We start from the raw sequence: 24440 nt of genomic DNA on the forward strand, positions 1-24440 counted from the left end.
CTCACAAACTTCTTGTTCTCCACAACCACAACTCTCTCCAGCGTGTCAACGTTAAGTTTGACAACATCTCCTTCCCTCGTGCGATACAGCAGTTCATTGTCTGCAAATGGCAAATGAAACATCGGCGTCAGAGGGGGTGAAGAGGAGATACTGTTCAGTCTACAGAGACACAAAATGCATAACAAGACCGATTCTGCTACTGACTGATCTTAAACAGTTAAAAATCATTGACCTTGCTGCAGTACTGCTGGACAGCTGACCATATTCCCATGGAAGCCATTTGAATTCACATCACATATGCACCAGGATGCACTTCATATACTGTAAATGTAAGGAATCAGGGCTGGGCAATCAACATTATATTGACGTCATGATATGAAACTAAACATTGTATGTGATTTTGGATATCGTCATACCATGATATAACATGAATGTTGTCTTTTCCTGGTTTTAAACAATAAAGAATGCCATTTTCTAAACTTATTAGACTGTTGTAGCTTTTATATTATTTGTCTGTACCTGCTTGGTAATCACATTCACATAATGAATGTTTGCGAAAAATCATATGTCTGTTAATATCTTATGAAATCACCAGTCGCCATCTCTACAATATGACCACAATATTGATATTGAGGTATTTGGTCAACCATATTACAAGAACTACGAGTACTAAAGGAATTTGACAAACTTTTGTCATCTTGCATATTCCACACTGAAAAAGATATTATTAACAACTAGATCTCAAGATGTAATGTCAGTATGGGTGAGCATTTTACAGTCATATATTTGGTCCACTATAGCTGCTGGAATCTACATTCATTCTCTACAGCCTTTTCCCAATCTTAGCCATAACCAATTTATGCATAACCTTAACCTTAGCCTAACCCTAACCCTAACCTTGATTCTAATCTTAACCAATAAACAAAAGTGACCACTCAAATGACTTTGCCATTCTTAAAGAAAAAAAAAATGCTGTGTTTGGGGAGGTACACTGCATCGTGTTAACCAACCATCTGGACCACTGCTAAAGTAGCATCACTGTGACACTAAGCTCCTCACAGAGAGTCTCTTCTGTTTTGAAAACTTCCAGTAAACCATGACAGAATTGTTTTATCTGGTTATTACAGCAATATAAGCAATGTGCCGAAACTAGAGTTAAAGTTTTTAATACTGTTGGACATGTTTTGCTATGACTGGAGGCTTCTGAGTCATTTTAAACTCTCTACAAAGCACACAAACAAATCTTCCTGGTGTTTTTTTCCTCACATTTAACTATATGATCCAAAAACTTTCTAGCATCTAGTTTCTAGTTTCCAGTATCTCCAATAACAAAATATGCCATCTTCACATGCACTTTCAAATGGTTTGTGATCAACCATGAAGATTGAAAATGAAAATGCTAATACAAATGCACAGACAAAACAAACAGGCCTCACTAAGTGCCTGGCCACCTCAGCCAAACGAATTTTGTGACACCTGTTTGTGACAATGAAATTTTTCAGGCTTGCCGAGCAGCACAATCCAATCCATTCCACTTTTATTGCCAATTTTGAGTGACGAGGGATACTAACAAGAGTTGACATTGCTAGCGCAGGCTCAGTCCAGGATATTGTGATCAAGCCAAATCAATTTCATAGGAGGATATGAGCTGGGAATATGTTCTGTCATAAAGAATAGTGATAATGTTTCACTTGTGAGTGTTGGTTCTTTTGCATTTTAAATAGTCAACATAGATTTTTATAAGCAGGCTTAGCACCAGATATTCTTTATGATACCAGCTGAACAATATTTTACGCTTTACATTATTTAAAAAAAAAAAAAATCAATAAGCTATGAGTCAGGCAGACATCAGCCATTCTATTTTTAGAGATCAATGTGAAGGTTGAATTCCTTTCCTTTGGATGTGAGTGAGAGACTCAGAGGTGAGTCCAAAGACTGCCGAGGCGAGCGGTGATCAAAGAGCAACAGGGATCAATTACACACTGCTGTGAATGAAGCCTATAAAATATTGATGAGGACCACTGAGGTGTAAGGTTGTCCCATTGGGCTCCTTATCAGAAGGTCATTAGCGCCGAATAGGAGTTGATTGCATTAACTTAACTCCGACAAGACGCAATGCCACACAATTGATTGCGGGAGTTTCATCAAGCAGTGAGGACATCCTCATCATGGTTGCGGGTGAAGGACAAAGTAACACAGAAACTTAGCTAATTATATGTTAATAAGCTGGTAATGTTAATCACAGAGAGCGCAGTGTGAACAGCAGAACAAAAGGACGGATGTAAGGTCATAATATGGGGGCACACAGATACAAAGTGCCGGTGGCAGCGATCAAATGTGCATAGATTTGTCCATACCTGCAAGAATGGATGTATGTGTGTATATGTGGGGGTTTTGAGTGGGTGAAGGCTTGAACAGACATTTTTGACAGTTTGTTTGCAGGCACCTAAATTGTAGCATCACTGCTGATCAACCCAACTGGCTTTAAAACTACTCTGGGAAATTTGGTCTACTTTATATATTATCAGAAACATCGTATATGGAGAGGAAAAAATTCCATTTAAGTTGAATTGCAATATATGACCATTATCATTATTATTATCATTGATACTAGTAGTGGAGTGGTAGTAGTAGTAATATCCTGCCTTGCCTGATGCGAGTGACAGCTTGAATGGTCGGGCAGTCCACAAATCTGGCAAGGATGGGAACAACAAATCAAGCACACCCTTCCAAACATTGTTTAGGAAATCGACTAGCTGAGCACAGCGTCATCTGATGCCATTGTCCCACAGCCCATGGAGCTCACATCACTTGTTTAGCCTGCTCTCTCTGTGCTGTTGGATTAAAACCGGCCAAACTGAAACATCAGGATTTATTTTGGTTCTACTGGGGAGATTTTTTGCAAGAAACCACTGCCTGCAAAAAACCCACAGCAGCCAACAGTAGACAGTCAGTTAACTCAATTCACCGAGCAGTGGAGCTGCAGCTGAAGTAGAAAAGTTTTTGGAAAGATAGCGGTGTTCTCTCCAGCTCAGATTAAAAGACCACTGGCCTGTGGAGAGGCACAAACACTCCTGTGTGTTTGTGCCCAGGAAACATTTTATAAGTAGCCCAACTGTTGATTTCGTTGACCTAACCTTAAACTGTGTGTTTTCTCGCTAAAAATGTGATCATGAAGGTTGTACATGTCCTTCAAGTTGCAAGCAGGTGCTTTCCCTTGTGTTTCCCTGTCGAGATGTGTTTCCCATTACCTTAACCTGCAACCAACCTCATCCCTAACCCTAAACAGTTGTGTCGAAGAGTGCCCCCTCCTCAAATAATGTTCCCCTTCCTGTAGTGCCACCTCCACAGCTGTGCTTAGGAGCTAGGTTATGGTTAGGTGTAGCAGAGGTAAATGTTTGTGGTTAAAGTAAGGTTGGAGGTAAGGTAAGCATCTCAGAGAACGACTGGTTAGGGTTAGGGGTAAGGTTGGGTGCAGGTTAAGGTTAGGGGAAACACGCATCGACGTGGAAACAGACACAACACCGGTAATGTTATATAGGCAGCACAAGTTAATCGATTCCCTAATTTATAAATATGCACAGTGGAGCCTGCAGACACTGGGCAGGCGATGCATTCACGGTAGCTCAGCCAGCGAGGAAGAGAGGCTTTCACCACACGGCTGCTGGATGCCCCTTTCCCATTAACTTTTAGTTGCCTGTTTTAAAATAGAGCAGATCCAGATCTAGGCTGCCCACTTCTGTTTTGACACCTCAACATTGAAACACTGTCAGACGTCAGTGCGTGCCATGCAATTGAAAACAATGGATTTGATGGGAAAGTGGGTTTAAAGGGTGTCAAACTTGTTCCCAGTGCGTTCAGGCCTTCAGTCTGCCTTTTGGGGTGGTGGGTTGTTAAAGGATCATCTTGCACTGACAAGGTTAATTATATTGAGTCATCCACGTCAAGGAATCTCTCTGAAGAAGTATTTTGTTCAGTTTTGCCATCATTTCCTAGCAGTAATGCGGAACCTGACGGTAATAATCAGCAAAAAAAACAGCAAAATTAATTAAACATGTCAATACACAAAGCCTACTCAGAAGTATTCAGAGACTACACTATACCCTGAACAAAACAAATTAACAATACAACATAATGAGAACAAAGCGAAGTTGTCAGCTAATTATGAGTTTGTAAAAATGAGTTACGCCTTCAGACAGGTTCTTCTAAAGTTAGCGGCCTGATCACAAATGATTGATCATCTCCAAGTCTTCAATCTACACTTTAGAGGGGCTTCATTTTCAGATCTAAGACTGTGCCTCTATACATGAAGAAATCAAAGCTACACAATGTAAGAATGGCCCAAATGATTTATTTCTTCAAAAGTACACAGTAAAGCTATCAAATTTATTTTAAACATTAAAACAGAGGTGAACATGGTGATTATAATTTTTCTCCTCTTGCTTGTAGTTAAAAGCTGAGCTGTTAAATCTGAAACAAGTAGCAGACAAGAAAAAGTTTCAAAGTTGAGTCAAGAGTTACAAAACTGTCAGAAAAAAGATAAAGAAAGGCATGAGTGGCCCTCCTCCAGGCCAAGAAGACAGAAATGACCTACTTTTAGAGATACGTGCCAAGTTATACTGCAGAGGCTGAGCTGAACAACTCTTAGATTTTATTCTAATCATTCAGACCAGAATGAAATTTCTGGCAAACTGTTTGATATTAACGGCCAGGTTGGCAAAATTAATGCTTAAATTATTATTTACTTTTGAAAAATCCATTTGGTGGACTTAATATAGCAACCTTGGATGTATCATCATTAGAGTATTAAGACAGCCAGCATTTAAATACAGGTACAATAGTGTATAATTTAATATCTCTGCCAGGTGATTCCCTGGACTTCAGATATGCATGTGTTTGAGTTGGGTCGGGTGTGGTTCAGTCATGTCGATGTTATTTTAGAGAAACTCTAGTTTAAAATAAATAAAAATGACGGATCTACTGTCTGTTCTGAGCAACTTCCTGCATAGTGCTGGAGTTTACGTGACGGCAGTAAATGTAACCTGGTGATGGATGACAAGCAACATCTCAGATCTCAGGGTCAGTTGGCAGAAAAAACAGCGCCTGTTGGGTTCAGGCCTCGGTTACTATGTTCCCTCTCGGGTCGAGTTTGGACAAAAATATGCAGCGCAATCCACACTCTATCCAGCGAAAATCGTTTTTTAAATGTCTACAAATTATAAGACTAATTAAAAATGTTACTGGAATACAGTCCCCACCAGCTATTGTACCACAACACGTAGTATCAAACTATGAATAAAGTAGATCAGATTCATTTATTTGTGCAGAAAAGATGAAAAGGTGAAAAAAAAAATTTTTTGAAGTAGTTTTCCTTCCTAACACCAGAGGACACTGAGTCTGCTGATCCAACATTTATGAGCACTGCCTGCAGCTTTCTCTGTGTTACCTTGTCAAGGTTACAGAGGCCACAGCAAATGCACATCTATGTACAACAACAGCACATTGTGCATCTTTCCACTCCAGACCACTTCCCCAGCACAGAATATAATTAATTTGTGGGTAACACTGCATTAAAGGCAAGATACAAGCTTGGAGCTTGGTGCATGTTTGATCTTTTCTTGTAGACAAGAGAGACCGAGAAAAATGAATTCGATGAGTTGGTGCGCATCTACATGACACTGTGTCTGTTTTCAGGCTAGAGCATATTGATCCCAACATTTTTTTGACATGAGATGCAGATGTTAAACACCAAAGGCAGCCTGTCCACTCACCACTGAGCCATTTGGCATCTGGGTCATGGATGTGAAGGTCTGAACCTAAGACGTCCTCTACAGTCACCTTCTTCTTGAGGGCAAGACTGTCATCTTCACCTGTTAAGAAACAACAAAATGGTTTTCCCCACAGTGGTTCATAATAAACAGTAAGAGTCAGGGTGATCTACTAAAATACATTTGGAGAAGTTCAGACTTAAAGAGGTGTCCTTAGGAGATTTATTGTCATTTCAACCTAGTGAGTTTTTCTAGTTTCAGAAAAAAACAAAACAGAAAAAATCATTTGACTTTTTCTCCAACATGTCGCTCTGCTCAAACCACAGACCGTCGCCGTCGCGCTACAGTGCGCTCTTCCCATCCCCGGAGATTGCACTTCCAAGGCGTATTCCCTCCTCATAGGCACGGCAATTTAGAGCAGGGCACAAACGAGAAAGGGACTCTATTGATCTGAGAGCATCAGTTCACATCTGCCTGTTTCATTGTTCAGCAGCGGGGGAGAACTCCCTCTCTCCCCAAACTCAAAATGAGATCTGAAGCTGACAGCCGAACTGCGGGTTGAGCAACAGGAGAACAGGCTTGAGTTCGTACGGATGTGAGGAACGAGACATACCCAGTGAATAAGCCCTTTAACCGTCTGCCACTGCACACCTGTACTCGCAAAACAACTGTTAGACACAAGTTGTCACCACAGTTGACAGCTCGGTATTACTGTACAAATCAGTAAGTTGACAGATTCTTCAGCAGCTTTCACGGCGTGACTGAGCAGACAGATCCGGGTGCATAAATACCGTGTTTGAGATATTGTTCGAGTGTTTACAGACTTCAGACCTCAAGAAATTCTCCTGCGTGGCAAGAGACTGCAGACTGAGGGGTGAGAGCTAATTTCCAATAGTAGGCAAATGGTATCTCTGATGCTGTGCCAATTTGACAAATGGCTGGAGCTATTACTGCATAATCATCTCCATTAAACAGGCCTGAATGGCATAACACATTAAAAGACCCATTACCTAGTAAGAGGATGACCTTGCCTCTGTGAAAAACCAACATACAATCTCCAACCAGAAAATCATGCCATCTGTAAAACCTTGTCCACCGTGGAAAAAAAGGTTAACAAATCAAAATTCCTGGCTGCGCGATGAGAAAAGTGGAATCCCGCTATAAAGAGGATGGAAAATATTTTCATCTAAGGTGTGTCATGTCACAATTTAAAGCCCAGTGAGCGTGTGCGCCTATGAGAGTGTGTGTGTATGTGTGTGTGTGTGTGTGTGTGTGTGTGTGTGAAGTGTACATACGAGGAGTCAGCAGGATGACAGAGGTGACAATCAGGGAGCAGATGATGAGGATGACCAGCAGGGCGATAGCAATTCCCTTCCAGTTCCTCTGGGCCGGGACGCTGCCCACCAGGTCCTGAGAACAACACAAACAGATTAAAAGCAGATGTTACACACCGACATACAGATACTGAAAAATGGCTGGGTGGTAGTGACAAAATCAAACATCATGACATTTTGGCCGAATACCTCAATATTGATATTGTGACGATACTGGCGCTTGCATAAGATACTTACATACAAGAGATTTGTGATGAACAATCATTAGTGATGTGGATATGATGACCAAGCAGGGAGAGGCAAAAAAAAAAAAAAAAAAAACAGATGCTAGAGACAGATAGAGTAGTCGAACAAGTTCAGAAAATAGTGTGCCTTTAGTCTCCTGCAGCCTTTAATTAAAGGTGCACTACACAAAAATAGGTCAACTGAAGTGAGGACTTAAATCAATCCATTTAACATTTAATCAATAATTAAATGTCCTCACTTCAATCGACCTTAGACAATTCTTTATAGGTTACCTTTAAAACCAGGAAAACACAATGCCTAACACCATTTAACAATATTACAATATCCACAATCCCAGATGACATGCAGTCTTGTATCATGCTATCAAAATAATATCATAATATTGCCCAGTTCGAATGCCTCATCATCCAACCAAAAGCACAAAATGAAAACAAATCCAGGTATATTTTGAACGGTAATGGATACCCACATGACAATATCATATTCAATATCCGAACGGATCTGCTGTGTTTCAAGGATACTGAATGATGACCTCCAATTGACGTTTTCAAATGAATAAGCAGCAATTTGGAACCGAGCTCCTCACACTGTATATAAGACAGATGTATTTTGTACTGTCACAGTTGGAGCAGTGACAGAGAGAAATTGGCCAGAGGACAGCTCATTCTCTGTCAGACAGATGCAGACAACTACCCAGCCGCTTGTGCAATAACACTGCATCCTCCAGCTGCTCCCCGCTGTTCACATACTAAGAGTCCCTGCAGCTCTGCCTGATAGCTAGAGTGGAGGGATGGCTTCCACGCAGAGACAACAGGCATCGAGCGGGCAGAATAATGAGCTGCTCTCCTCGCTCGGCCCAGCAGATGGTAGATAGCTAATCAGCGCTATTCGAAAAAACATATACAGCAAAAACCACAGGAAATATAAAACATCGGACTGTCAAAGTTCAGTAGGCAGCCATCAGCTAACCTCCGAGGACCGCCACACACTCAAAGCAGAGATGCATATGAGGCTATTTTGAACTGGAAGCCTCTGTGGGGAATTTTTGCAAATTTTTATTACACAGACACACACACACACACACACACACACACATGCACACGTCCCTTTCTGCCTGATACACTGTCAAATCAAGGCAATCAGAGCCTTATGGACGAATTCCTGTCAGGTGTCATTCCTGTCTGATTAATGGTCTTCACAAACAGACACACACACACACACACACACACACACACACATTCAGGGTGACACTGTGAGCAGACAAAGACCAGCTATAACTGGAAACAAAGTAATCAACAGCCCTGGCCTGATATAACAGGCTGTAGCTTTTCAGCCTCCACAGTCACTGTGACTAGATGGATTTATATCCAGTGTTACTGTGTGTACGTGTGAGTGTGTGCATGTGTGTATGTGTGTGTGACAGCAGGGTCAGAAGTCCAGCAGAATGACTGCTCCCATGAACAGGCACAGGCACATCAACACCGAAAAAGGAAGTACCATTGTAAGGATTTAAAGAATTAGGGATACAAAAGGCATTGTCTCCACTACAAGGGCACAGCTTTCCCTCCCTCTCTCTCGCTCTTTCTCTCTCTCTCTCTCTCACACACACACACACACACACACACACACACACAGACCTCGCCAATTCTAATATGGCAAGAAATGCGTCCAAATGTCAATTCATGCTCACATACGCATCATATGCATGCACGCACACACACACACACACACACACACACACACACACGCACACACACACGTGCCGGTCAATGAAAATTTTGTCTCCTCTCTTTCTGTTAATAGTGCGTGCGCCCTGCTGCCATGGCAACCATGGCTCCTCCCCTCACATTTCTTCTCCTGCTGCTTCAAACGGCTGATGGCTCATTCCCAGAGGAACCCAGTCCACACAGCTACGCTCCCTTGGAGGGTACTTCTTCTTCTCTCTCTCTCTCTCTCTCTCTCTCTCTCTCTGTGTGTCTGTGTGTGCATGTGTATGTCCGTGCGTGCGCATGAGCGTGTACATCGTGTGAGTATCTACTATATGTGTACAGTTTGTCTCACAGGCAAACAAATCAATACTGAAGGCAGTGAGTACATATAGAAAAACAGCAGCCACATCAATAAGTTGATTCATTGTTGCAGAGGTACAGTATCTCTTTGATATAAACAGGATTTTGAAGATAAGGCAGCGGAGTTGTGCGGCCCACTGTACACACGGGGAATTAATCTCCCCGCGTTATCACACCCTAATAGAAACGACATACTTTTGAGGTTGTGTCTCCGATATCGGCAATCGCTGCAGACCTCTGACCGCGCCAGAAATAGAACAAAGGGATGCTCTGACAGACACGTAGATAAAAGCCTTGTATCTGCATGTACTTGTACACTTACTCATTTTATATCCACGCTGAAAATGGCAAGCTATTTAGTAAGGGCAGTAACAGCAAAGTGAAAGCCAAAACGTATTGTTTCCTTACACTGCACCTTGTAAGACAGTCTTTAATATTACATAGGTGATTTATATACAGTATCCTGGTCCAGTAAAAGTATTCAACTCAGTGCTGCTCAAACCTAAGAGCCTAATGATCTATAAATGTGACAGCTGGCTATGCGCCACATACAAGAAACGCATCCTTCAGCAGAATATTGCTAGCCTTTGGACTCCAGGCTAGTCTAGTAAATAATCCGTTGTGGTCATTTCTCCATTCGATGTACTCGCCCACCGGCCAAACTAAGCTGAAGTCTGGAGTGCAAGATGTGGAAAGTAAAAGCGATTTCAGAGACAGCCTACTTTTTGAATTTTAAATACATGTCCCACAGGCCCTGTGGGCTAATTCAGGCTGTAAAAATGTAGGATGACAAGCGCCAATAGCTTCCGTCACCATGCTTGGCATATCTGTAAATAGACACCCAATTATTCAATCAGAGGTCAAGGAGCCTTCAACAAATCAAATCAGTGGAGACTGCTGGACATTGTAGAATTATTACAAGATAACGTAATAAAATGAATAATCCCAAGTCTCCACTGTCAGTCCATGTAGAGTAGATAGACAAAGTACCAACTTGTTAAAATTCTGACTTGTGTTCCTGTTGCAGGCTAAGCAACGGTCGGCAGAGCCACTGGGACTCTGCAGCCTGCCAGCTGTCACCGCTGTTTGGGCCACCCACTTGATTAACACCCCTCTGCTCCATCAACAATGCAGTGCCTCAGCAGCAACAAAGATAAAACCCAAGCTTATTGTCAGTACCCAAACCATATCAGCAAGTTTGTTCACCATATGTAGAGCCCTAAAGCTATGCTAGGCAAGGTTTTTTTTCACTCAAAGTTAGGCTGAAATAGAGAAGAATGTGCCATTCAGCCTGTCTGAGACCCTGCAGAGTTGCCATATTTGCCCACATTAAAGGAATACTCCTTATTTTGGGCAAAACAAATGCATTTTTTTTCCGACTTACCCGGACCGAGACAAGATGTTCGATCGGAGTCATTAGCTTTGCTCCATCAAAATGAAAAAATAAACCTTACAGCAACTCTGAAGCTGTCTTATTTACACACCGTATCATGCACACTTGAAATAAAGATTAAAAAAAAAAAAAAAAAAGGTATTTTGCCCAAAACTTTGGAGTATTCCTTTAAATTCTGGTGTCAGGTGGAGTATGCATTACACACCATTTTACAGGAAGAGACAGATCAAAATGTAAGAGCAGAATGCAAACTGCAGTGAGTGAGTGCTCCATTCAGAGAACGCTGGAATCACCAATATTAGATACTTTACCTCTCTCATCCCTTTGCTATCCTTTATAAAGCTATCAAATCACACATTATGCCACACAACTAGTGCATAAGTTCAAGATTTTTAAGACAGCTACCTCTCACTGCCATTTGGAGCCACTATCATGCCATGTGAAGCTTTGAGTATGTAGGTTAAAGTAAAGCTGCCATGTGCATGCTCTTGGTTAAGTGGAGAATGATTAATGATTAATCTTTTAGTCAAGAAACACCCCATCATTTTAGTGAGCACTGCTGGTTACATTAGTTTATGCAAGTATATGTGTGAAATATACAACTTGCTTCTTTTTAAAAATCTAAATACTGTTCATTACATTCAGCGTACACCAAGAAGCTTGTTTCTTTACATTCACTCCTATATATTTACTATTTAATTTCTGTCTCTCTTATTGAAACCACACAACCAGCTGCTCCGGCAATGTATCAAGAAACTGTAAATTATACAGAAGACTTGAGAATAACCTTCATCGACAGCGGTGGAGCCACATATTCAAAAACAGCAATGTTCCCTCGTATAAATTTGCTCCTATTAAAGTGTCTCTCTTGTGATTGCCTTATCCCTGCAGCCATGGCTCTGCAAGAATTGTGATTAATTTTACCCACCTTATCAAACACAAATGAATAGGGTCTGCAAACTTACACCACATTCACTCACATAAAATAAATGAAAATGCTCAGTGATTCCATTGTTAGCAGTACACATATGAAACCCCAAAGATCCAGACAAAATCCTACTTAAGATGGATTAGTTGATTTCCCCGATGTTTTGCTTGTCAAACTGCATGGCCGCCTGAAACCTGGTTATTCCCAGGAAGTTGATCTTTCTAAAGAGCTCTCAGCAAGGCAAAAGTGCCTCTGTGCCAAAAGGAAATCTCGACCTTTGACAGCATTTTCTGACAAGGCGAGATATTGCTGGCTGTCTGCATTAAACCATCTCCCTGTGTAGCCTGTGTGAAGAGCAGGCATGCATGCCTCACGGCTGATAACAATAAAAGCTGCATCAATAAATGAGCACTGCAGCCATTTTCACCCTGTTCTCTTCAGACACCACATCAAAACAAACCCTGCATTTCCCTATTGCTCTCCGCCAATCTACTGACTACACTAAAGGCTAGAAATACACATGGGAGAAAACAACATTTTTTTCCCCAATCCATTTGTTGCTATTTTCATTCTATTTTGAGACAAAGGGGCTGTAAGAATGAGGCATCTTTTAAGGTCAAGCCTTCTTTATCTCCTCTCTTCTTTTTCTTTCTCTCCCTGTCTTACTCTCTTTCTAATCCTGTCTCCCTCCCACTTTCTCTTTGTCTAACCATCTCTTTGTCTTTCTGCTTGCTGCTGAAGTGTGAAATGGATCTTTCCTGATCTGTGAGCACCTGGTTTCCGAGGTAACCAAGAGAGTCATTTGAGTCAGATTTGCAGTGAAGATGGAGTTGGCATACATTGGGATGGGGGCTAATATTACCACTGACTGCCCTGTGGGAAACAAATAATATGACATGGGTGTACAAAATTAACTCAGGACTGACAAAACTGGGCTGTCTTAAATATGACACAGCGGGCATTTCACAAGAAAGCAAACTTCAGCGGGTCGGCCTGAAGACATCCGACACTCGACACACGATCTATCAGTCGCTTGTAATGTACTCGCTGTCTGAGAAAGGTCAAACTTGAGAGTGAAGCAATACCCCTTGGACATGGGGCTAAACTTTTCCCTGGAACACCATCAATAAATCATGAGCATTCATGAGCAAGATTAAGAATTAATGCCAGCTGGGTCTTGGTTCATAGATAGTAGGGGCAACTGCCTGCCTGTCTCTGGCTAGGCACGTTGTCTTTGTCCACCTGGCAACAAAAAAATGTTAGTGAGCGCTACAATACACTTAACTGCGGTCCTCAATCGAAACAAGTAGTGCAGTGGAAACAGAGTGTACTTGAAATAAGATATCGTACCTGTGGACACGCTCACCGATAAGATGTCAGCTCTGATAAAAAGGTCAGGAAATTGTGGAATTGAAGATAGGTACAAATCAAGTTGCTTTAAGCTATAGCTGGTGGATCCTATTTCAGTCTAACACATTTGACAAAATTGCTGAGAAGTGCCATCACTGACTAACAAGTAGCCAACCACTCATAAAATCCTCCCACAGAGCTCCCATCTGATAATGAGAAACATATGAATCTGCGAAATTGAATGACAATCACGCTTTAACATCTTTAATTTTCCCCTCGTCCAGCTGAGTTGATGGTGTTGTAAAGTCTCATTCTAGCCACACTGTGACTACTTATGAGGACTCCAAATTCCTGTTTTTTTACTGTCTGAAGGTCTGCACGTACTGTCTAAGTTTTCATTTTGACTTGTTTTCATCTTACTAATACCTAGGCTTTAGATAAGCCTGCATGAGGAAATCAAAGCAGTAAATTCATCATTAAAGACTTAAAAGACAGTGATTTTGATTGTGTACAGACCAATATGGTTACTAAATTTTGCTGAATGAGCCTTCATGAACTGCAGCATCACTTTGGCTTCAGTTTGATAGTGTGTTCAGCAGTCCACTGCTCAGTGGACCTTTAAGCCTGTACTGTAAATCACTGTATTCTTTATTTTTGTAATAACATCATAGACAGTGAAAAGACAGCTGCACCCATCAGTGCATAACATACAGGACACATTTGCACATGATGCACTTTTACTTATTTGTTCCCATTTATGGTTTTTAGGTCTGTGCTATGATCGTTTAACTCTTTGTGTCACAGTCTCTCTCTGAGTGTGTGTTTTAGCCTGTGGGAGTGTGTGTGTGTCTGTTTGTGTGAGTACCTGTGTTTGTTTTGTGACTTGGTCAGCCTTTCCTTCACTCTCTCCTGCTCTCGCTCTCCCTGTTTCTCTCTGGCTGTCTGTCCTAATTGGCAGGAAGACATGAAGGCACATTTTCATGTGAGGCAGCATCTGTGGGTCAACTTCAATCAACCTCCTATATAAACCACTCCCTTACCTTCATTCCTTGCCAGATTGTCGACCTTGGTCCATGCTTTAACCACTATCTCTGTCAGATCTCCGCCTGCTGCCTGCTTGTGACTTGCCTCATTCTAACCAGTACAGCTTTGCCACTCTCTGACCATGATTACCTTGCCTGCCTTGTTTTTGGAATCTGCTATTTTTGGCTGACTTGCTGCTCTGCTTAACCCTACCAGCTGCCTGCCTCTGCTAACACTGCTCTCCTGTTGTCAGAGCCCTGCAGCTTCTGCCTACTCAGTCTACTTACCTGAGCTACTCACCTGTATTGGATCCCCTCCTACCCCTTTGCCCTCAGTGATCACCACTTGCTGAGAGTCTTGCTGGAAATCTGCTCTCTGACCAGAAGAATTTTTTTTTTTCAGTGCACATGTACTGTTTACTGAAGTATTTGTCAGTCTCTGTGTCTGCTTTAGGGATGCAAGCCTATGTTCAGACAGAGCGATCTGGTCATAACCGCACAGACACCACTTCCCTACACCAGACCCTAGCCAACAAGGGGGCTTTACTCAGCCAGCAGGACTAGGTGACATGTTGGAACAAGTCAGGGACCTCACTGCTGGCGTGACCAGCCTCTGACACCAGCTAAACCTACCAACCAGTCCAGGTCAGCCCTCTCCACTGGCTCCCTCTTCTCACCAAGTGCACTTTAGTTTTGGAGCAGCAACCTCTGTTTTACTCCACCAATTAAGATAAGATTTTTGGATGTGACTGCTGAGAGAAAATTCCTTTGCATGGGCAATGGCTCTTGGACAGAAAAAACACACTCTTGATGCTTTCACCAGGGAGATGAAAAGGTGTTTGACTATTGTGTTAAGGGAAGTGAGGTCTCCAAGAGCCTACTAATACTCTGTCAAGGCTCTCATAGCAGAATTCTCAGTTGAGCTTCACACCCTTGTGTGGTTGGGACGAGGGTGCCCTGCAAAGTGTTTTTTTTTTCTTTTTCCGCATGGTTTGTCTGACACCATTAAAGATGAGTTAGCTCCCTGTGATGAACCTGTCTCTCTTGGCACTTTCATCTCTCTAGCTAACTGGATGGACAACTTTGTGAAAGAAAAAAGACTCTGCTCCTCGCAGAGAGACTTCAAAGGGCGCCTCATCATCAGAGCTAGAGTCCATGCTGGTGGGCTGTGCACGACTTTAGGATTCAGGACAATACTGCAGCCAGGCCCGGTCATCATCTTTCCACCTGCCTCTGCACCCAGCAAAAGGGAAGACACTTAAGTAGAGGGGAGCTAACTCAAGGTCAGTGGCTTCCTGTCCCAGAACTCAACTCCAGGCTATACCCTAGTGTTTGATGTTCACTTTCTTCCTCTGTGTGCTTTGATTGATTCAGGTGCAGATGAAAATTTCATAGACCCTGAGGTGGCTGTCCAAGCATTCTACTTTCCCCTCTGGAGAGAGTATGAGAAGCCAACGCTTTGGATGGCATGTTGTTGGGTCATAGAGGTCACCACACCGGTTCATTTGCACCCATCTAGGAACCATCAAAGAGGAGACTGTTTTCAACATCATTCAATGCCCTGGCCTTCTTCTGATCTCAAGTCATTCTTTTACTGGGTTTCTGGCTCCATCACTGGCCCCCATTGTCATCAGCACCGTCTTCAGTCAGTACTTCCTCCAGTTACTGCCAACCCTGACCTATCTTTATGCATTCCTGTTCTTATTAACATGAGAGGTATTTTATAAGCATTGGGCTACATTTCTCTACAACTGTGCAACTGATTTGCAGCCGGGCATACCACTACATGTTAGCTGCCTCTACACCCTCTCCCTGCCAGACACAGAAGCCATGGAAAAATACATTCAGAAGTCTTTTGCTGCCGGCATCATTCATCCTTCATCTTTGGTACTAGAGGCAGACTTTTTCTGCGCGAGGAAGGACAAGACCTGTCACTGCATCCTCTCTTGATCATTCAATAGCTGATTATTTAATCTTTTCCTTCTGCTCATTGGAAATTTGTTACTTTCAGGTGGACAGTGCTTTATTAGGAGTGAGAGTACCAATGGTGGTGGTAGTATCATTCTGATGTGTAGTATTTTGATACACTGGTGAGCTAGCTGAGAAGAGGACAAGTGCATTGTGTGGTTCTTCGTTCACAACAAGTCAGAACCGTTATAAATTATTTAAACCACTGCCTTTTATGCCATTTCCTGATTTCACTTTCAAATCAATTATTAAGTATCTGTTTTTTTTTTTTCTCCCAGTGGTCATACACCTGAAGTCTTCCATTTACCTATAGGGAATTAGCTTGTTCTTCTGTCTGCCTTTCATTCTCACCGGGTCAAATAAAAAAAAAAAAAAAACTAGTCATTAAGAATAAACAAATAAAAATACAATAGGTGGCACACTGTGGCAAGTAACTATCAGTATTCTCATTATTATTGTGAAAACTGTGTGTGTGTGTGGGTGTGTGTGTGCGTGTGTGTGTGTGTGTGTGTGTGTGTGTGTGTGTGTGTGTGTGTGTAACCATAGGTAAAAAGCATTCGCTGTGTTTGATACACACTGCAAGTCCAGTATTGTAGAGCACTTAATGGAATAAAACACACCCACAAACAAGTAGAAACTAGTAATAAGTCACACTCTTCAGGTAATAAATAAATTACAGCTAAAGCAGTGCACTCAGTGGAGTGCAGATCTCTGTCAGGCATATCTCTCCTCCTGAGCAAAACCTGGGAGAGACTGAGCAGCCAATTGTATTGTCAAACACTTTTGAAATTACAACGGAAATTACTGCATGATTCAAATAACCTATAGTGCAATATAGAAAATGTACCGTCAAACTCCCAAAGCCTCTTGAGTTCAGTCATTTCTTGTTCTCTCTGTATGTGTTTCACTTTATTACACACATTATAGCAGTGGTCAGGAACCTATGAGTCATGAGCCATTTCTGGCTCTTTGTCAGAAGTCATACGGCTTTTCAGAGAAACTGTGTTTCAAAAAAAAAGCACAAATTAAAAAAGCATAATTCAGCAGTATGTAATTCATGTAGTAATCTCTCTCTCTCCGACAAAAAAACTCTCTCTCACACACACACACACACACACACACACCCCATACATTTTGAGATATTATATGTGACATTAGTTGCACGGAACAACCAATGAGGATGTTTTGCAACCATGTGGACTCATATGACGGCCAGGTAACTGTAAAACCCCACAATCTACACAAGATCACTTCTCTTTTAAGGACAAACTGTTTAGCAACGCCATGTGTTTGGTAACATCATCCCACATCCCTGAGCAGCAGGCAGGGAAGGAGTGACGGGCAGGGAGGTTTTGTTTGTGAGTTTGAAAAGCTGCAAATCACAGCCCCCGGTGAGGTGATCGCTGAGTCATTGAAACTGATCAACAAGCCCATCAGCCACCCACAGATAAATGATTGGCTTTTTTTGTTTGCATTATAATTATTTTTTTTTTTTTTTTTGCTATGGGTTAGTAAATTGCTAACTACTAACTGCACCACTAAATAGTAGTCTTAGTATTCTTTAAAGCTATTGTAACAAATACTATATGAATGTGCTCACTGTTAAAAAAGATAAGATAAGATATTCCTTTATTAGTCCCACAGTGGGGAAATTCAATAGCTGCCGCAAGTAGGGGTGCTGGGGGAGCAGCAGCACCCACACCTGAAGCCATGCTATATTTTCATGTTTTGTTTTATTTTATTTTATTTTATTTCATTTCATTTCATTCTTTGTCCCGTATTACATGCAAACCCCTTCTGGTCCCTGCAACCATTAATAAATACATATTTTCCATTATTTTGAGCAGCGATAGTTTGCTGTTTCCAGTTCAGTGGCACAAGATAAAATTCTGCCAAGAAGACAATTCAAGTTTTGCCACAGGTGTCTTAGTCAGAAATGTTATCATTTTCATGAGTCAGAAATTAATTTTGGATTTAAAAAAAACAACAACAACAAAAAAAAAAACAATTCCAATAAACTTAAACTGGCACTTAAATTGACAATCAGATTTGCAACTACCCAAAAGACAGAAGCCTCAACACTTTGCACCAGAGGAGGACAGCCAAACAGCAGCTGACGTGAGCCCATCGGCTGCGGTAGCCGAGGAACAGTTACCATCGGTGGAGTGTGCAGGAATGTGTCACAGGAAGAGGCACACAGGCAGCAGCTACAGAGTTGATGTCTACAGCAATTAGAGTGGTGGAAGCTAGCCTAGCTGAATTTAATTTCCCTTTCCAGCCAAAGGATTTTGAGTTTCAAGGCGTTTTGGAACCGATAACTTCACTTGTGCATTCAAGCCAGGCTGCCTTGGAAAATTCCAGTGGCTAAATTATCTGAAAGACAAATACTGTGTTGTTTACTTTTCGTTTGCCACAACAGTGGAGAAAAACCTGGTGAGTGAAGACAATGCAAGACTTGACAGCCCTTTTGTTAGTTCTTTTTGTTGCATGGGGTGATCCTAGTGGCTGACTCATTTAACTTAGCATGCAGCTTTTTGAATCATGTTTTGATAAAGTAGTGACCAGCATCTTAGGTCTGGGTCCCATAAGGTGGTGCACATGCACTAAAGCAAGCTCGTGCATCTGCTCCTCCTATGCCACTCTCATGGCTATGCTTGACACACTGAAGGATGGCAACAGTGTTAAGAGGGAAACAAGAGGAAAAATCAGAGGACTGCACCAACAGGAATGACTTTCTTTGGCCTTCTGTACTGCGAGGCATTGCTCGGGCCCTGTGAGGCAGTGGCAAGGAATTTACAAATCACAAAGGCAAGCGCGTTTGGTGACCTTGAATGTACAAATGTGCTAAAAGGACAAATAACAACACTGAGAGATGACAGCATTATGGAGGAGAGTTCTGAGGTAATGACATGTGCTAGCAAAATAGGACTGAGGGTGCCAGCAGACACTGTGTCCTGGGTAAGCAGGACCACAGCCTGGTATAAGCACACTGAAGGGACCAAATCAGTGGCAGGTGAAACAACATAATTCAGACATGACTTTTATGAAGCTGTGGATTTGGCGCATTCGGAACTGGAGAGGTGATTCGACATCAGCTTGCAGATAAGAGAAACTATGGTAATTGATGCAGCAAAGGGCCACACAGTGGAGCTGGACCTACAGCCCCTTCATCTTCCCAAGCAGCTGGACACACACCACCTGCAGCTCCAACTCAGGATGTTGGGAGACATTACCATGGATTCTCCATGCAGCACAGTCCCAGAGAGTGGCCAAACAACACCCACAAACCAGACGACTGTTCAGAGAAGAGGAAAACCTCATAAAGCTGTGCCTCTCTCTTTCCATATCAGTGGCATCATCAGAGAGACACTTCGCCACTCTTCAGCGCCTAAAGACATGAAGACGCAGCACAATGACTCAGAAAATACTGAGCCAACAGTGATGCATGTACACAGTGACATTTTGCAAAACTGATATATATACATGCTCTGATGAAGGGCTTTATCAGCAGTTATATATGTAGTTATGTGAGGTAAGCTGACATCAACATTGTGCAGAAAAAAGTCAAGGAAGGTTTAATTGTGTGTGATTTTGAAATGTAGAAATACTGAAATGAGAGTGTGAACAACCACATTGGTTTATTAGTGTGACTGCAGGGTTGTACAATCATACATTAGTTAACGGTTAAAATACCACCAATAATGCCAAACCTGTACTCTAGAAAGGTTATGTTTTAAGGATTTATTGTATTTCATCATTTTTACTGATAATATTGGACATTGTTGTTGACGGTGACACACACTGGTACTCATGATACTGCTGTTATTTCTGTCCTGTGGTGACGTTCTTGCAGTGTTTTAGTGACTCTGGCCTGTAGCAACACTGTTTTGCACAGTTACGGTTGCTGTGTCTCTTCATTAAGATGATTAAAGAACAGTTCTTAATTATTTGCTTTTTGTAATACTGTGCTGTGATTTACATATTGCATGTACACACACACACACACACACACACACACACAAAACCCCAGATTTATGTGATAATGTGTAACATCACATCACATAACATCACATATCACAACCGCAGGAAACTCAGTGAAATTAAATGGCTTAGTGTGTTTCCTAAAAAGTGGCTATGCAGCAGCTAAAGTGTTTGACCATAATTGAAAATGTATTGATTTCCTGGGTGACCTTTGCTGAAGTTAATTGTTTGAAGGAGGGGCAAAAAACAGATGGGAGGAAAATCCAGCACAATCTGTGTTGAATACATAAATATTTGAGTGTTTGCTTCAGAGATTCAAAGTGGGAAACAAAGGAGAAGATATTCAGATAAAGACAAATAGGAAATATGAGCCATTCCAGACGAACAGATACTATAAAACTTTGTGCAAAGTGTTGAAAAATCGGTAATCTTGGCTCTCCGTGGCTATTTGCAAGAATTATTAGCATGCCACAGGGTATGTGTGGAGTGGGAGAGGGATGTGGAAAAGGTAAAAATGAGGAGGTGTGAAGTCCTGCGGATTCAATCAACAAAAAAGGCAAGGCTGAGGAAAGGAATTCTCACATCATATAAGCAGTGTCTTCTGAAAGGATATGAATTGTGGTTTGCCAATGGACTGAAGTGGCACAGTATCTTTTAATCATAAGAACAGCACTACACCAGAAAAGTGACTGACAGAGCAGCTTCTTGAACCGAAAAAATGACACAAGGGAGGCAGTGATAGTGCCATTTTTTGTCTCAAATGAATCAAGCGCAAGTTACCTTCAGTAAAAGAAAACGTCCTATTCAAAATGTCCCAGAAAATTAAAATGATAAAAGCAGGAGGCCTATTATCTTGTCAAAATAATGTTTTGCAGATCAAATGCTTCTGGCATGCTGGAAATTAAAAGTAGAATCAGACCACTTTGGATCCAGTGGTTGGTTTCGTTCAGAAATCTCTATAACACCACAGTTATGTTTACTGGGGGAGCAGTCCCAAATACCAAACATATCCAAGTGTGCATTTAGTGTTACCATTGTGGGTACACAGTAATAACAGTCTGTCGAGTTATTTTAAGACACTGGAAGAAAAGGAAGGCTACAGGACTGAAAGAATGGGGTAGTGAAATGGTGGAAATAGCATCTTACAAATGTATTCTTAGCAGAATAAGTGATCAGGAGGAGGGGTGGTGTCTCCCTGGGACCGGCTATGGGTTTACATTAAAATGGAATATAGGTCTAAATAGATTTCAGTCTCTTCTGTGACTATGTGATCCTGTAGTATGACTCAAGATATATGTATGGCATATGTTTTCCCTCTGTCGTTGATGTTGTTTTCCTGGATTTATTAATTTGTTTATTTTTACTGGATTTGTTGGCTGATGTCTGCCTCCATAATACAAGAAATGTGCCATGTGTTCTTGTATTCTGTGAATAACAATGTATATATGCCATGTACCAGGCCTTTCAAAAACTAAAACAAATTTAAATTCTGAAAGCAAAAAGTAGAATCAAAATCAGAAAAACATATAAAACTAGTACTTAATCACAGCAGAGCTTTGGCAGTTTGAAGAAGTTTCCAATTATGAAGAACGAGGTCGTGTTCATAGAGCTCAAGTTCAAGTTTTTGTTGCATGTGTCACCTTTAACCTGCTGATCTGGATGGGTGCTTATGTTTTAAATGAAACTATTATAACCATATTACTATTCCACTGCTGGAAATCAGATAAGTGGATACTACCTTGAACATGACAGTGTCCTTACATTGAAAAGGGCTACAGCAATGAGGGAGATGGTAGACGTGTTCATACACAACAGAGTAGGGCACGCAGTGGTGCATTTCGTGGTGGTAATTATCCTTTCAAAAATGACTATGACTATCAACAATGCGAAGGTTGTTTGGAATGGCACTCATCAAATGAGGGTGACAGTGATGGTGCATCAGCACAGGATATTAATTTCAGATGCACTCCTTTGAATCACAGAGGTGCATTTGCTGAATTTGTATTGACTTTCCATAAGAAGAAAGCATCATTTTTAATGGAGGGAACCTCAGTTTACTTGAATTTTCCATTTATTTATTTCTCTGTGCTTTCAGATTGATGCTGGGTATGGAGCCAGGTGGAGCGCATTGCTCAAGAGCATTAAAACTGGAATGTGAGAGATAGGTGGACCAGTGCACAGTTGAACAAATCAAAAGTTATCTTGACAAGGATGGTGTTGTCATAACTGTGTTTTTATATTTTAAGATATAGTTATACTTATATATAATGATTTACTTTGAAAACTCTAAATTTAATTTATCTGTCGATGCCTTGACCTGGATAAAAAAAAAAAAGGGAAACAGCTTACAAGAGTGGGTAATAAGCACTCTGCATTTGGTAGTTGTACAGTAGGGGTCCCTCAAAGGTCTATCTTAGGACCACTTTTAGTTAGGATATATATATCAATGATCTTCCTCTGGTATGTCCAGATGTTAATATGTATGCTGATGATACTGTGATTTTAAACCACGCAGCATCTAAAAAATATGCGGCAGCCAAACTGACAGCTGCAATGAGCAAAGTGTTGGGTTGGCTAGCTAAGTCATGTTTGACCCTTGACGTAAGAAAGGTAAATCACTGCGAGGGCCAATAATTCAGTTAATCCTGACATTTTAATTAATGGAGAATCTGTGACACATGTTAGATATATAGCCATTATTGACACAATTGACACAAACCTGTCTTTCAAAAAACAGGTTAGTATGTTAAGTTTAACCTGACTTAATTTAAGAACATCAGGCACCAGTCTCCATCTGCTCCAAAGCTTTTTGTACACACTATGTTTTTTCAACAACTGTCTTACTGCATAACAACCTGGTCACAGGCAGGTGTGATGACACTCAAACCTGTGTTCTCACTCCATAAACAAATGCTAAAAGTACTAGATAAAAAGCCAAAGGATCATCATGGCTGTACAATCTTGAAAAAATATATATTTTCCTCAGTTTTGATGAATTCTTATTTTAGTCTGATGCATGCCTGATGTTCAGCCTAATTCATAACCTTGTGCCCCCTCCTCAGTGCTGGTAAGCCTGGAGCACCACAGTTCAGAAAGACAACCCTGGTCAATCTGCTTTTTTGCTTCAAGTAGTGGGGAAATGGACTTCCATAGCCACAGATTTTGGAGACTCAGAAAGCTCTGCAGTGTTTAAAACTAGCCTCAAGCTTTGGCTAAAGTCAGCACAAAAGTGTTACCACCAGTGATTGCCATGTAATTATTTTAACTGTCCTAGGCTACTGACTCTATTTATTATCTCTAACCAATGGATTCTATATATTGTGTTGTTTTATGTAGTGTTTTTGCTGCTCTGTGGTTGTTTTATTGTCTAACTGCCATGGGACAACAGATGTAAATTAGCTGCTAGCAAATTCTGGTGCAGTTACTTTTAATTGTGCACTGTCCCTGTGAAAACAAACAATAAAATAAATAAGTAAAATAAGTAAATGCACCTGCTGACATTCACATTTCAAACCAACACCATCACAAGCAAGCTGAGGTCACTAAAATACGTTGTTTGAGCCCAAAAAAAAAAAAAAAATGCATATTCAGAGAGAACCAAAGGCAGGTTGTGAATGAAGCAGTAAAAATGTTGCGGTGCGCAGATAAATGTTAATGTATGTGTGTGCTGCCTTTTCAGGATTTCATATCTGATTTCCTCTCAACTTTCTAAAAGGATTCCCACTCTTGTTTGATTGGAATATGATAAAAGAGCTTCTCTCCTCATAAGTCTACTCCTCCTGCTTCCAAGATGCTGCTTGCTTTCATAAATGTATGAAGAGGCCACAAAAATAAACATTTAAAATATTCAATGGTGCTGACTGTGTCAGGACCCAAGGAAGAGATCCATCCACAAGCACTTGAGACAGAACCAGGAGATGTGGCAAAATTAATCAGTTCAGGCACAACTATTACAATCTTGAAGAAAATATTTTTCTCAGTTTTCAAAGTATCAGTCATTATTTTATCCTAGTGATATAGTGTGTGTACAGTGGAATGCCACCACCACAACAAGTAAGATTTACCTTATTTTGATTCTCATGTGTTCTGCAGGTGCTTGACACAATCCTTGAAGATGCACTGAGCGGTCAAAGACTTTCTACCCGCAATCCTATGCTAATTGGTTTACTATCACCAAGGTGTCTTGATCTCTCCTTGCGTGACATTTCGTGAAATGCTTTCTCAGCCTAAACTATATCATTGTCAGGGAACTTGCACGTGAAACCAGATGCGCATCATGTGTTCAGGCCTACACAGCAGTGCATCACTTCACTGTTCCCCGTGGCCTTATTCAAACCACAGGTCAAACTCATGGATGAGTTAAGAGCACAAATAAGAATTC

General features: G+C 41.2%; 1 protein-coding gene across 1 annotated transcript in view; it reads right to left on the reverse strand.

The window, feature by feature from the left end:
* Positions 1-24440, reverse strand: part of LOC115375761 (dipeptidyl aminopeptidase-like protein 6) — a 64823-nt gene that overhangs the window by 16923 nt on the left and 23460 nt on the right. Inside the window, exons 2-4 of the mRNA XM_030075295.1 lie at positions 7064-7178; positions 5772-5870; positions 6-100 (exon numbers count right to left, since the gene is read on the reverse strand). Coding sequence (XP_029931155.1) covers positions 6-100; positions 5772-5870; positions 7064-7178 — 309 coding nt within the window. The remainder of the gene's footprint in view (positions 1-5; positions 101-5771; positions 5871-7063; positions 7179-24440) is intronic.

The sequence above is a fragment of the Myripristis murdjan genome, chromosome 17, assembly GCF_902150065.1.
Source record: "Myripristis murdjan chromosome 17, fMyrMur1.1, whole genome shotgun sequence".
Classification (NCBI taxonomy): Eukaryota; Metazoa; Chordata; class Actinopteri; order Holocentriformes; family Holocentridae; genus Myripristis; species Myripristis murdjan.